This window comes from Anser brachyrhynchus (assembly GCF_964034855.1).
Source record: "Anser brachyrhynchus genome assembly, chromosome: 2".
In the NCBI taxonomy this organism is placed as follows: domain Eukaryota; kingdom Metazoa; phylum Chordata; class Aves; order Anseriformes; family Anatidae; genus Anser; species Anser brachyrhynchus.
The window spans coordinates 18,819,532-18,834,473 of record NC_137695.1 but is presented as its reverse complement, the minus strand read 5'-3'; the positions used below and the strand labels follow the sequence as shown (position 1 = coordinate 18,834,473).

Sequence of the window (14,942 nt, the reverse complement as noted above, 5' to 3'; positions counted from 1 at the left end):
ACAGTTTATTATGTTATAGCATAGCCTTCTGCAGCCTGCCTTGGAACTGTATGAAAGGAGGATCGGTTCTCTGAAAACAATCAGGGTTGATCCATGCTCCCTCTGACCCCTCTGAGGCGCACCTCAGATAAAGAAGTGGTGGGGTCTGAGGCTTGCCGCGCTGCACCCTGGCAATGAGGATCCCCAGACCACGGGCAGACTTCTCTCTCCAGCAGGAGCTGTGCTCACTACAGACCTTACTGCTCACAGGCTGTCCCCAGCCGCTTGCAACTCTCCCTCCGGCAGGGGCTACCGGCAGGCTGAGCTGCACGCGTGCAGCTGGTTCCGTGAAGGCAAACCCAGCCAGCTGGAGTGGTTCAGATACGAAGCCTCCAGTACCCGGTCTCACCTGGGCTGAGACAGGTCGGGATGAGCCCAGAAACACCTGAGCTGGCAAGCGTGCCAGCATGAGGGCACCGCACTCGATGAAGAATGAACATCATCGTCGCCCCAGCTGTTGGTGCAGAAAATCAGAAAGAAGGCCCATTTCCACAGTCTTAGTTTTTACACCAAACCATGAACTAACTACACCTGGTGTAATGCAGATGTACCTGGCGTGAGAGTATATTCTCAAAGTTGTCTGGATCATCCTGTTACACTAACAACATCAGCCACGCTTTTACCAATGGGGCTGACATTTTCCTCATTAAATTTCTGTAAATTTCTTAAAAAAATATTCAACCAGTTGCAAGAACAAGCTTTTGGGACAACTTCCACTACTAATACCTTTTCAGCTATTTCTCTGAAAAGCTTGAGTGTCTCTGAGGCTGACACTTTGCAGCAAGACACTGCTGAATGTAGAAGTGTTTTTTGTCTCCCTCATGAAAATCTTTCTGTTTTTAAACTAGTCTTAACACTTGGAAAAAGAACATTTGGACACAGGAAGACCGCGAATTCTAGCAACTCCAAACATTCTCCCTGCACAACATATGATCTCTTTCCAGTGTTCTTCACCTTATTAAGCATCTCAGGTCTTACTAAGTTTCAGAAAATGATGAAAGCATCAGAAATACAGAGCTAGTTACAGATACAGAGAAGTGCCTGCTTAAGACTTGGCAGCACCTTCAGCTTGGAACTGTAAAGGACGTTTTACTCACTAGTTTTAACAGGTCTGAGCATTTCACAGAGCTTTTACTCAAAAAGACATTACTGCTTGAGGATCCAAATACCATTTTATCCATGGAAAAGTACACCGAGGTAGGATCCCTCAGGCAACGCTAGGAGCAGAAATCTAGTTGCAAGCCTCCCATGTTTAACTTGTCCATACGACAGACATCCACTTGGCAGAACCGTCTATAACCACTAGAACACATTTATCGGAACGGCTACAAGTTAAGAGCCATATCCTTGACACTGGTAGCTTCTGTGGACTAAAGACAAGACATTTTTGTTTTCCATAAGCTTCTAAAAGAATGTAATCCTGCAAAATTCTAATCTCTGCACAGGTGCTCACTGTCTGCAGTTGCAAGCTATGCACCTGAAGAAGGTTAAGAGAATATTTCAGATTTTTTTGTTTGTTTGTTTTACTGTCTAGTACATGGACAGCCCCTACAAATTAAGTAAATAAAGCTCATTTTGCCTACAACAAATATTTATTTGCCTGTCAAATTGACCATTTTCAGAAAATATGGAGTTCAATCTTGTGAAATTATTGCAAAATTTGGCCTTAAAGTTTGTAGGAATTAATTCTACCAGGTAGGCTCCAATTTCTAATTTTTCCATGGCTGCTCAACATCAAGGAAGATGAAATGGACATCAGCTAAAATGTGTGAATGAAGCAAAATAAAAGGAACTCACAACCTGCCCATGACAAAGCCTGTAACTACAAAAGCTAATGTCGATTCCATCTCAGGACGTGCACTTTACTTGGGAGATCATAAGCTGTGTTTTCATGACATGTAGGTATGGAGATAAAACAATCATCATAACACTGGTGAAGAGTTTGGGTATTAGATGTAAATCATTAAATCCAAGCAGTACACTTAGTCGTTTCTTTTGTGTTGTTAAATTAATAAAGTCATTAAGAAGTTACTTGCTTTTTAGGGTACAGATTACAATGCATTGTTTTCAGATGTAAATGTAAAATTCACACTGGCCTTGAAAAAAACAAGTTCCACATAGTAAAATAATATTGAATAGGAACAGGCTATTAAGCAAAGAATGGATATATATTTTACACAGTTCATTACTGTAGTTATAGTCTGATGTCTCACGCTGCTCTGCTTTTCAAGATGTAAGTATTTAGCAATGGCATATGAGAAGTAAAGCTACAAGGCAGAAAAATATACTATTTTACTACATTTATCAACTCGCTTTCAACTTACTCATTATAAAATCTCTGTTTCCTTACTCCTACAGTAGAGTGGTTTAGCAAAACTATTTACTGAAATGGCCCCGTATAGACAAAAACATTCAGATTTCTACTAAACAATACTTGTTTTGTTGCTTGTTTTCAGAGTTTTGCAGCACTAATGGTCGTGTTTATGCCAAGATTAATAACCAACAGTTGTAAATATATTTCAAACAACTGGAGGCTGAAGAGGAAACAGATCATATCAATGGATTTGTTTGTGAACAGATTTCAATGCAACCATTGTGCGTGGATTACAATTTGAGGTCACATTTTTTTATTAGTTATGTTCTGGAAACCATAAATAATGTATTAATTTTAAAGGATTACATGAATTGGCTCAATCCACATAACCCACTGCAAGTTTCCTCCAAGTGACTAGCAAACAACATTCCTTTGAAGCTCATTCATATTTTTCAGGGTGATTTTCAACAATACCTTCTTGCCACCGGAATATGAAAAATGCACTTCTAAAATCTGCAATTCAGGCACTATACGGAAAACAGATCAATATTCTGTAATAATCTGTGCTTGACATGGAATTTTAACTATCATACATTATCTGATTATCACAATTCATCTACTATTCTCTTGAAGAAGTGCACTACACAAGTTCAAAATAACAGAGATGATTGGTCTTCTGTCCCACTAGTCCACACAAGGATAACCAAAGAAATCACGAAAGTCTAAAGGAAAATATCTCACTCCTTGTTCAGCTCACCATGCTTCTCACAGGAAAAGCTATGCCACTAAGACTCACCTGTCCTTCCCCAAAACATACGGCTTACTATCATACTTTCTTTGTATCATGTAATAATTCTGAGAATGAAACAGACAGCTATGGATAATGATAAGGGAAAAATAAACATTTCAGAGGAACGTGTAGCAATACATGTAACAGACACGCTGGTCTGCCCAATACAAGTATGGGTGTTTCTCCTTTCTCCCACCAGCCCCTGCTACCAGTTTTAACCACAACTCTTAGCCTGTTTTTTTTTTTCCATTTTTGCTTCCATCATCTGTCCACCAAAGAAGTCCTAATTCACATGTATTTACTTTCTCTTCTGCTGAGAGGCTGCTAAAAACTTCTCAAGCATATCTACGGACTCTGTATGCTTCCTCTACTCATCTACTAAATTTTTTCAATTCCTTTCCAGAATTGAGCTTTGGTTTAGAGATCACATTTGGCATACCCGTGGGACAGGACATTGTTGTTGTACCTATAAACTTGAGGAGCCAGAACATCTTCTGTCTCAAGATCTAATTGAGCCTTTACCTTTATTAGCCTGTCCTAAATTGTCTCTTCCACATTGAACAAAGAGACACTCTTATTGTTGTTCAGGAACACTATACTATTCTGCATGAAAAACAGATATGCTTTAAATAAGAAAACTGATAGGATCCTGTTAACCTTCACTTCTTTACAGAAAGTCTAAGATTTGGGTGACCTCACACTATGTTTTTTTACTAAAACACATCCCCTTTAGCCCTTTTGTATGTGACATCCGTCTTCTATTCCTTTGCTCACTCTCTCTTCTTCTTCATCTTCAAACATTCTTTCATGTCTTGTCCTATCCATTAATCTGTAAGCATCTTAGTGAAACAACCTCCAGCTTTCTCTGTTGCACTTCCCACCGGATTTTTCTGAATTAGTTCTTTAATCTGCTGAAGCTCTCAATATCACAAATATATTAAAGAATTTCTGGATCCATATTTCTTAACTCTCCCACTGGTGTCATACTGTCCTTACGTGACATTTGCAAGCCCATCCTCTTTCTTCAATACTTTTCATTCCTGATTTCAACCTACCATGTTTCTGAAAATACTTTTGAATTCTTCTATCAATCTGAAACTCTCATCACTTTTCAACTCCCTGTGTAGGAGTGATCACTCAGGAAAAAATTCAATATGGTGAAATTGAATATATTAGATATTATTCTTCCACTCAAAAATCTCTGCAGTGAATTCCACTGTTCCTAACTTATACCATATTCAAGTCCAATTTCTTAGAACTTGGTATCTAAGATGTTGCCAAATTCTTTCAGTTCTTACATCACTGTTTCCAGAATACATCATTTTCCCCTAAAACTTGGCATGCAGCTTATCCATACCTGCACCGTATTTCATGAAAGGACTATGCTAGCACTTCTTTGTCTAGCCACTATACTTACGGCCTCACTACTCTTAAAACTCAGAACTGCTGTTTCTCATTCAAATTTCACCATTGGATTTTATTTTCCTTTCCATCTACGTCTTGAATCTTACCCTACAGTATCTACACACTACTTCCGTATGTTTATCTGAATAATCATATTTCCTAACTCTCACCTTGGTATTTTCTTTTAATTTGCCCATTGTGCTGGAAGCTTGTAAAGTCACCATACAGCCTCTAATCAAATCCCCAGGTAAACTATCTCCTTATTTTGAGCTTATGTAAAAAAAAAAATAATACAAAAAAAATACAATAAGTTTATCACACCACTTGTTAAGTCTACAAGAAACTGCATTTTTCAAAGAATTTGTCATATTTCTGTGGAGGGTGCCACTCCATGCATCTTCCAGACACAATTCTTTCCCATTTCATAATTAATCTTTTATACATTTATTAATAATTTTTACTTAAGAGAAATCAAAAAGCCTTCAAATCTAAGTTAGCACAACGTAATTGGTGTTTTTGTTTTCTTTTGTTTTCTGTAAATGGTGTATTTCTGGATTTACAGATATAAACTTTTCTTACAAATTAAGCATACCTGATTATTTTTTTTTTACTGATCTACATTTGAGCCTGTAATTTTCTGTCTGTGTGTATAAGCTTCTTAACTTTCTGTACTGCATCATTTTGGCATTCCAGTAGGGGAAAAAAAAAAGAAATGGAAAAATACAGTTCAGTTTCTAGAGGAAGCAAAAATATGCTTTCAGATAAGGCTAAAACCTCCACATTCAGTTACAGGAATTTTATTAAAGGTCTAAGAACTAATACTGATGTGTGTAGAACATAAACAGTGTAACTACATGATTTTTAAGCTATGGTTTCCTATGTTAGATTTCCTCTGAAAATAATAAACTAACAGTATTTCCCCACATTACCTGTATATAAACAAGATTCAGTAATCTGACATGCCAATTTGAGATACTGAAACAAGACAGTACTTGTAAACCATGGGAAATTTTCTCATAAAAATGTCCAGGCTCGTAAACCAAATAAAACCATCCTTACTCTAGAAGTACATGCAGCCACTCATATCACTAAATATAGTAAGCTTTTTTAAAAATCAAATTATTTGCATGAAGAAGTCTAAATAAGAATTGATATTACAACTTTCAGCAGCTTAATATGAAAGTAGATCTTAACACCTTAATTAAATGTCTAAACTCTAGAATATGATGACAGGTCTGAAAAACAAAGACCCATGTAAAGTTGGTCTCATTTGTAGTCTCTGTTTATTTGAAATCATCTCTGTATGCTAGACATCAAAATACAACATTTTCCACTGCTACTTGACAGCTAAGATGTACTTTCACTGATGCCAACATCTGACTTCGGATCACAAATACAGCCCATTTTTGCTACACAATTAAACCAAGAATACCCCCTTTAAATTACAACCTCTAAAAATCAACTAACCTTTCAGTACTGAAGCTGGAATGAGACAATTCAAAATCTCATGAATTTGAGCTGAAGTTAATTGTTGCATTTAAACAGCTGGAGGGGGGTGAGGGGAGAAGACATATCTGAAGGAAGTATACTGAGAGCAGCAGGACTCCCTTTAGGAGAGAAATTGGTAACAGTTAGTAAAAGGAAGCAAGATAAATTACATGAGAAGAACAGTGTCTGTAAAATGAAAGAGAGATTAAAAAAAAAAAAAAGGGTCAAAAGTAATAATAAGCCTTAAGAAAATGTGGAACAGAAAAGGCAAAAGGAAGGAAAAGAATGGAATTGGTGATGCTCCAAGACTTCATGTAGAGTCTTACTCTTAAACCTGTAATTTTTTGCCTCTTATTGAATTGTAAAACACTGTGAGAGGTATGCTATTACAGAATAAACTGACATGGAGGGTCTGGGAGTCTCATATAAAGCTTTCCACGCTTTTGTGGTAGAGATCTCCTCTCACTTACTGGTTATGGGTTAGTGTTGCTAATAAGTGTTGACTTTTCATAGAGGAAAGAAATTTTAAAACTTTGGTATCCTCATACTGGATAAGAGACACCCAATAAGAAAAACATGGACATTACCTATAATGCCAGGTGCAAAGTTAAAAACAAAACAAAACAAAACAAACAAACAAACAAAAAGCATTTAAATAATTCTACTATTCTTTAAGCAGTAGTATTGAAGCACTATCATTACCACAGTGAAAAAAAATTCTATAATTTCTATGTGCCTTCATGTGAGACAAACATAACATTTTGCTTTATTTATTAGTTCTGTAATACTGCTAAATAGCTAGAAATTGTACAATCTTTATCTTGTACATGTCCTTCACTGACCTGACTAGTTCTTGAAACAGAAGACACAGGACGAAATCCTAACCAAATGGTGTCAAAAGGCTTTCATCCTGTGATAGGGAAAAAAAAACTTGGGCTGGATTTGTAAAAGTTAGGAAAAGCTTATGGTCACTGAGGTCAGAGCAAAATGCCAACCAACCAGCCTCTGCCTGTGGAGCAGACATACAGCTATTCCAGGAGCTATTGGACTCAGCAAATTGCATTTATGCTCAGAGAGAAACTGTATTATCACTCCATTTATTTGGTGTACTTCCTCAGACATTTCTAGGACAACTTCTAGAAATGCTCTCCCACTATGGAGTGTGAACTACAAGGTGGAATATATTTGTACAGCTTATGCAAATAGAAATCGTAATCACGCACTCTAAAAAGATGCAGGTCATCTCATTAGCATTGCCTCATGGAAGAAAATGAATCATTACTGCATAATTTCTTCAGAAGATAACAGGAAGTCTTGATCCTTTCCTCAACACTGGATTTGGTTCAACGCCTTATTTCATTTTCTTATAAAGCACTATCATCATCTAGTGGTATATTTTGCTACTATGTAAACGGCATGCTATGAAGAGTAAAACACTTCATTTACTTAGCATTAAACATTTAGAATATGCCATAGATTCATCATCTTGCAGTTATGCCAAACTATAGAAGGGCGGGGGGAACGGAACATGAAGTAACGAGAAACAAACTTGAACAGAACTGTCCAGGATTTCAGGAATAACATGCAGACATTTTACAGGATGGAAACTTGAATAATTTTTTGTCCAAAAGTGATGACAGACTAAATAAAAAATACAGCTTGAGGACTCTTCATATCATCACTCATACTATTCATAAAGTATAAAGGGACATGAACAAATATCTTGGAAAAAAAACCTCACAATTTTTTCAAACAAAAACATTTTTCAAATTGTTTTTCTTGTAGTTTGAAAAAAAAATCCCATTTACAAAAGCCCACTATTTATTACAAATATACAACCAGAATTTACATAAGTAAGTTGTTGACTTACGTGGTAACTTTTCAGTCTAACAAAATCGACTTTCATGGAGATGAACCTTTCTGAATTTCTGCTGAGATTTTTAATGTGCTCCACAAGGTCAGCACAGAACTTGTAGCCACCTTTGAGTACACAGAGAACCACAATATCATTGTCTCCAATGTCTTGCATAATATCTTTAGCCAATCTTTCTGTCCTGAGGCAAAAAAATAAGGATAAAATAACATTAGATGTGGATACTCTAAGTTTACAGTATGCAAAATAGTGTAATGAGAATATATCTTGACCTACAGTTGGCCTAAGCATCTTGACTTGAATGGCTTTGGATCAAGTTCACAACAGGCAGATAAGGAGTGTTGGATGCAAGATGCAAAGTGTGTGAATCGAACTAGACAAACTTAAACACATTAAATCCCCAGTTACAGAAAAGGGAGTAACACATCTAGTGAGTATATTGAATTCATAAGCATTTCAGAGACTTTAGGGTAATAAGTGAAACACTGACTTCAGTTTTATCTCACAGAAAACCTCAACGTGCATTATTTCTGTAAAATCACATTTTACATGTAAAATTCTCATTTTAAATGGCTTTGATTTCTAAAGAGCAAGGTAGATGGTATTATAGATCTAAAATGGGTACAAAGTCTTTACTAGACATAAAATATCAACATATTTATATTTTATCAAAATATAAAACCAACAGAAAAGAGAAAAATGACATTTGATGTTCTGAGGAAAAACAGCTCAGTGCATTATTTTCTTTAAATACGTTTTTTCTGGAAAGTTGTTTGATAGGCCTCTGAATTCATTCTGCTGGAGTACAAAAAAAAACAATGGAGTTCAATGCTCACTTCAAACAAATTTATAGTGAACATCAAGAGAAATGAAGTTGTAACATATTTATTTAAAAAGAGGAATTAAGAGTCAGTTGACCTTAAACAAGAGATGGAAAATTCAAGATGATGGTAACTTAAAAGGCTATGAAAGACAGCTTGTGTGTAAAAACAAATACAGGAGTCATTACTCTTCTTTGTGATGGATGTTTACAATCTTCTTTCAAGGAGTTCCAACAATTTCAGTACTTGCAACTGGCTGTTTAAATGTGGTAGGTAGAAAGCTGCAGGCTGAAAATGTCCCATGAAATTCCATTCAGATGTTCCCAATTCTTTGTTAAAAATTACTCAGAACAATAACTGAGTATGAACACTGAGCTGGACTACCACAAATATCAAAGCACCATAGATGCCTATGCTGAGAGCATACAGGAGCTACTGTAAGATAAGAAATGAGAGGTGATCAACCTTTCCCATTGCCACTCTTCAAACACAGCTTCTGGACTGACACAGTCTACCCCCCAGCCTTATCCTGGGCTAGCTACACAGCTTAAATGGCAGAAGTCAATGGTGCAGTCTGGAACAACTGGGTTATCTACATGAACAATTTGTAGTAGGGAATTGTTAAAGTTGTACGTAATTAAAAGTAGTTTTTTCCTCCATTTTATATTAAGAACACAAGACAGGGCACAAGTGGGACAGTCAAGTATTACTATATTCAAAGCTTTTTACTTGCCCTTCCACGGTTGGTTCATCCCTCTTGTGTGTAAACACTCCAACGCCAGTTTCACTACATGATCACAATCTCTTTTTTGTGGGACCCCTGTCTCACTCAATGCCCAAATCAGAAACTAAGTGAAAGAAATTAGATAATGAATTGCAAAAGACAACTACGTGTCTAGCATTTCCTACCTCCTAACATTTTTTTTACTTCCCAAATTACATAAAAAGTATTTTTATAATTGATAATACAATTTATAATTGATAATACAATATTTTAGAACAAATGTTATATATACACTATTTGTGGATCACAGGCTTTACAAAAAAAGAATGAACAAAGTATTGGTCAAAAGAACTGACCAAAATATTTATTTAGTAACAAACCACACATACCTGTCAACAATAATGCCATGAGGAATGAGCACATATTCCAGATCTCCATAGTAGTGCTGAGGATAAGTGAACAAATCCAGACTGTATCCGGGCCAATTGTCTGAAATCTGAGTATTAAATAATACTGTTAGGAATACTTCATGGTGTTTGACAATATATAGCTGATGTAAAACCATTGCTTTAGTATACTGTATTGAATTAATAGTATGACACACTCTGTTTCATATATGCTGGCACTCAAATCATAAACTTCAAAATTATGTAATCAGTGGTTACTATTTCACTTTTCCCATTTGTCATTTTGCTTCTCAGTATACCTCAGAAATTAAATGTTTGTTTGTTTTTTCCACAGAAAATGGCAAAATTCACCTGAAATTATAAACAGCATGACACATAGGGGAAATAATTCTAAACGAGTGGCAAGTTTAAGTTTCTTACTACTTTCAAACTGGAAAACCTTGTAAGCAAGTAAGTTAAAAGTAAGATTACCAGAAAGAAAGGATTTTCCAATGAGGGTTAGCAGGCATAAATCATATATTAAAACTGTGAATTTCTGTTTTCGAGGTATTTTTAAAGTCACATTAATAAAAATTCTACAGATGAAAGCGTACATAGGGAGAGTAGACGATGTGGTCCGTGGGCTGTGTCTGTACAAATCAGTAGAAGACCGTATGTCTTGCCAAAGGCAAGGTTCCTAATTTAGATAAGTCATCAAACATAAACTATTACCAAGTGTTCATATCTCACCTCACTGTCAGCTAGTCTGTAGAACCATACATACATTTACAGCAAAAAATATTTTTCAGATTGAATACGTGTTAGCGTCATAACTGTCAGAATACAAAAATTGGGAGATACTATAGAATGCGATGGCAGTAGAGATTATGTAGGGCAAAAATCAGCCAGAAGGCAAGGGCTTCAGAAAGTTGTGAAGATGCAAAGTCATCACCACGTTTCTAAGAAAAACAAAAAAACTAGGCAAACTCCCCACAATTTTCACAGTTCTGTATGAAAGACAAGACCTGCAGGCTCACGAGGTTTCTTGGAAACATTAAAAACTTTTGCTTTGTTATTGATTCAGCAAAAAAAGTGACACCTAACAAGCTTTTTTTTTTTTTTTGTACAACCACATTCATCAAGTAACATATTGGCTTTCTCCTTGACCACATGAACACTGATTAGCAGGATACATGGTGAGAGACTTGCCACTGTGAATTGCACATCTTAATGGCATTTCTGCTGAATAGGGCCTTTAAATGCCTGTCACTGAACCTCTGCTTACGATTTCATCTGGCAGAGCAATAACCCATGTCGCAGAAGTACCTAGGGTAACACAACGTATTGGATGCTGAGCTGTTCCTCCAGCCCTGTAGCCTTGTTGAACTTACCCCCAGCTCTGCCTAGTGCTGTCCTGTAACAGTGCCGTGTCTCATGGATTTGTGTTTGCTTGGGTTTTATTGCATGTTCAGTGTCAGCTACAGACACCTAGATGGCCAGGTTTTCGAGCTCTGCCGAACAGTTTCTGTATTCAGAAAAATACTTTGTTGGTAACTACTACATTTGCACATAAAGAGTGTGACTCAGAGATCACTGGAATCAATGAAAGCTTTCCCCTGGCTTACACCAGCCTTGAAACTACACGTAGGAAAAAAAGTTACTTAATTCTGTTCCTCGTCTCCATAGAAACAGGAGAGGATAAATATACTCCTTGGCAAGGATTTTAATGAGAGGCAAATCTTGCTCCAAAAACACTGCTGCAGAAGGCCTGGGAAGCCTATTTTCCTATCTTCATTTTCAGCACATAGGGGTGGCTGACACTTTTAAAATATTTTGTAGCAATGAACTGTCTGGCATGGTTTCCTGCAAAAGCACTTTAACATAAAAGGAAACAATTTCAGATAGTGCTTTAAATTACATAAGTACTATAAGCACCCGCTAAGAACCCATGTCAGTATCGGTTATTTAGGCATCATTCTCATCAAATTACATGTTTTTGAGCATGGTGCTGAAGATCAAACTAAATGAATTGAAACTGCCTCAGAATTCATACAAATCAATAGGTTTTACTTCAGCTACAATCTGTCCTTTCTGGCACAGAGTTGGTACAAAATCCTTATCCTTCTATCTATCCTACTGGTTTTCATGAATAAAAAACCATAAGCTACATCACCTTGCAAGAATAAAGAAGTTCTCATTTACAAGATTAAATTCATATGTACTTTCTAACTAATTGCTTTTTAAAGTAATACGCCTATTCCACATTCTTTTATTTCTTAAAAAACCAGGCACTTCCCAACAATAAGCCTTAAAAATTCTAATTTACCCCAAAGCTAATCACAGTGTTATGCTACAGGATAATTTTCAGGTAACTGTAACTTTTGATGGGCATTTTACCTGTGAATTGTGTGACTATCCTCAGTTTAATAACTGAGTATCAAAAAAATGCCCATCCCAAATTAAATTCAACTTCCATTTACTTCTGGCTTTAATACTTGGAAATGTCAAGGAAATATTTATGATTGCTTTGTCCAGATAAACATATATACTAAATATGTTGGTACACAAGTGTGTAAAAAAAAAAAAAAAAGAAAGAAAGAGCTATTTCTGAAGTTCATGTTTGGAACGTTCAAGCAGCCCAGCAGAAATTCTTTGATGAGTCTCTAAAAAGTTGATGTGAACATATACAAATAAGAATGCAAGTACATGGTGATACCTGAAAGGCTTCCTTCCATGAGAGAGAAAATGGAGAAATTCTAAAGATAGCTTTGGAAGAACTTTGCCAGCTTTGCTGTCTACCAATGTGGGCATACATGAGGTTTAAGCACAGTACTTCCTTTAAAGATCTGGATTCTGGTTTGGTATGAAATGGGAGAGCTGAGCACAAAGCCAGGTCCAGCTTTACAAATGTAAACAAAATCATGCTGCACTGGCCTTACTTGTGGTTGTTTTCTCTGGGGGTGTGTGCGCACGCTGGTGTGTACCAAGCACAAGAAATGAAGTTAGTACAGCAGAGCACAGTGATGAACATCCACCTCCTCCTCTGCAACGTCCTCATGTTGCTTTGATGCTAAGCAATCACATGTTCAACCCAGCATTTATCGCACTGGTGTCAGGAGAGGTGTTAGGGGATGCAGGGCGGCTCCAGACACAGCTCAGGCACAGAGTGAGGGGCTCGTCGGTGGGGAGGTGGTGGGTCTCTGTCGTGGTTGTGTCCCCTGGCTGCTGCCCGTGCCAAGCCCTCAGCTCTGGGCTGCTGCTCTCTAACTCGGTTAAAATCCCACCATTGCGATAAAATAAAAGCATTCCTAAAGTGGTGGCGATAACCCACAGAATGGTTGAGGTTGGAGGGAACCTCTGGAGACCGCCTGGTCCAACCCCTGCTAGCAGGTCGCCTGGAGCACACTGCACAGGATGGCATCCAGGCATCTGGGGTTTGAATATCTCCAGAGAAGGAGACTCCACAGCCTCCCTGGGCAGCCTGTGCCAGGGCTCTGTCACCCTCACAGCGAAGAATCTGTCAGCCTGGCATCTGCTTTTTTGGGGGGGGATCTCATTAATCACTCAGAATAATGAGCACAGTCCTTTACTTTTGTATAACCGATTTATCCCCAAACCCTCCAAACGCGCTGCAGAAGCCCATGCAGCAAGGTAAGGAACACCCAGAGGTGCTCGAAGGCGTCCCACCACTTCGGTGGGAGCCAGGCGTCTCTGGGGATCTTGAGCTCAGCTCCTCGAAGCAACCTGGTGAAAGCGACAGCCCGGAGCCAGCGGGGCCGGGCAGGACGCGGGGGACCGGGCGGCAGCGCATGGCGGCGGGCGGGAAGGAAGAAAGGAAGGAGAGGAGGAAGGGAAGGAGGAAGGAAGGGCGGCGGGGTAGCGGGAGGGGTCGCGAAGGGCCGGGCCGGGCCGAGCCGGGCCGGGCGATGCTCGCATTTACCACAACGCCGCGGCCTCCGCCTCCCCGCTCCGCCGCGCCGCCGCCGCCCGGCCCGGCCATCTTCCGAGGGGCTGCGGCGGGGCGGGGCTGAGCGGGGCCGGGCCGGGCCGGGGCAGGGGCTGGGGACGGGGCCGGCGGGCCCCGGGCTGTGGAGGGGTACGAGGGAAGGAGGGAGGGGGTAGGCGGCGGAGGTGGGGGGCTGTGTGCTGCTTGGGAGAGGGAGCTCTGCAGGGTTTGAGCCGAAACGTGCCTCGTTGCGAACGAGGAAGCGGCGCAGAGTTAGCTTTGTCGACAGAGCGTGGCCGGAGCTGGAAGTGGTTACAGGAGCCCGGCTCCAAGGGGCAGCGTTAGGGCGGGCTGGCAGGACGCAGGCGGTGTGGTGAAGGGGGCTGGCAGAGCCTGGTAAGAGGCCTGGGCTGAAGGAGTGAGGTGGATACAACTAAACTGGCGTGGCTTAAGCTGACGTTTTAACAGGTTTTCACTTATAGGGGAGAAAAAAAGGATGCCAAAACCAAAACTGGTGCAAGTTTGTCAGCCTTGCTTCCCGTCTTTGATAACTTCCCAGCTGATTGATGCTCCTTCTTCCCCACCATTACACAGGTGCTGGAGTAAGTGGCGGCTTCCCGATGCCTTCAGCCCACCGCAGCGTTTGTCGTGCTGGCTGTTCGTTAGGAGAGCAGCTCAGGAGCCACGCTGCCTGCTGCCTTCCCTCATCTGCTTCTGTAAAAATGGTTAATAGGGTCCTTTCACTGCCTCACAGATGAGAAGGAGCTTGTTTCCAGAAGTATTGTACTTTCCTAAAAGTGAAAGTTGGTTATAACTTCCAGTATTTATCTTTTAAATATAGAAGTGGTAGAATTCTGCCATTCCTATAGCAGAAATTATTAAAGGAAGAAAAAGCTGGGTTTAAGGCAGACCTGGGCATAATGAAATATGCTTAGCGATACCTGAGCAGTTATCACAGACCATGTAGGAAGGCATTTCAGTTTGGCACACTGCTTTCTAGAATGTAGTCATAAAGACTTAGAGACCGCAAGTCATAACAGGTGGATCCAGAGAACACCGTGGGTGTGTCTAAATCAGGAGCATGGCGTCCAGCACGGCTGCCTTTTAGGTGCATCCTCTTACTGCATTCCCACTTACATTAGAAATGACAGGACAAT

The 14,942-nt window shown here is 39.3% G+C and overlaps 1 protein-coding gene across 1 annotated transcript in view; it reads right to left on the bottom strand.

The window, feature by feature from the left end:
- Window positions 1-13,899, bottom strand: part of PRTFDC1 (phosphoribosyl transferase domain containing 1) — a 45,420-nt gene extending 31,521 nt beyond the window's left edge. The window contains exons 1-3 of the mRNA XM_080583368.1: window positions 13,780-13,899; window positions 9,843-9,949; window positions 7,906-8,089 (exon numbers count right to left, since the gene is read on the bottom strand). Of these exons, the coding sequence (XP_080439494.1) occupies window positions 7,906-8,089; window positions 9,843-9,949; window positions 13,780-13,839 (351 nt within the window). The 5' untranslated portion in view covers window positions 13,840-13,899. The remainder of the gene's footprint in view (window positions 1-7,905; window positions 8,090-9,842; window positions 9,950-13,779) is intronic.
- Window positions 13,900-14,942: the final 1,043 nt, after the last annotated feature.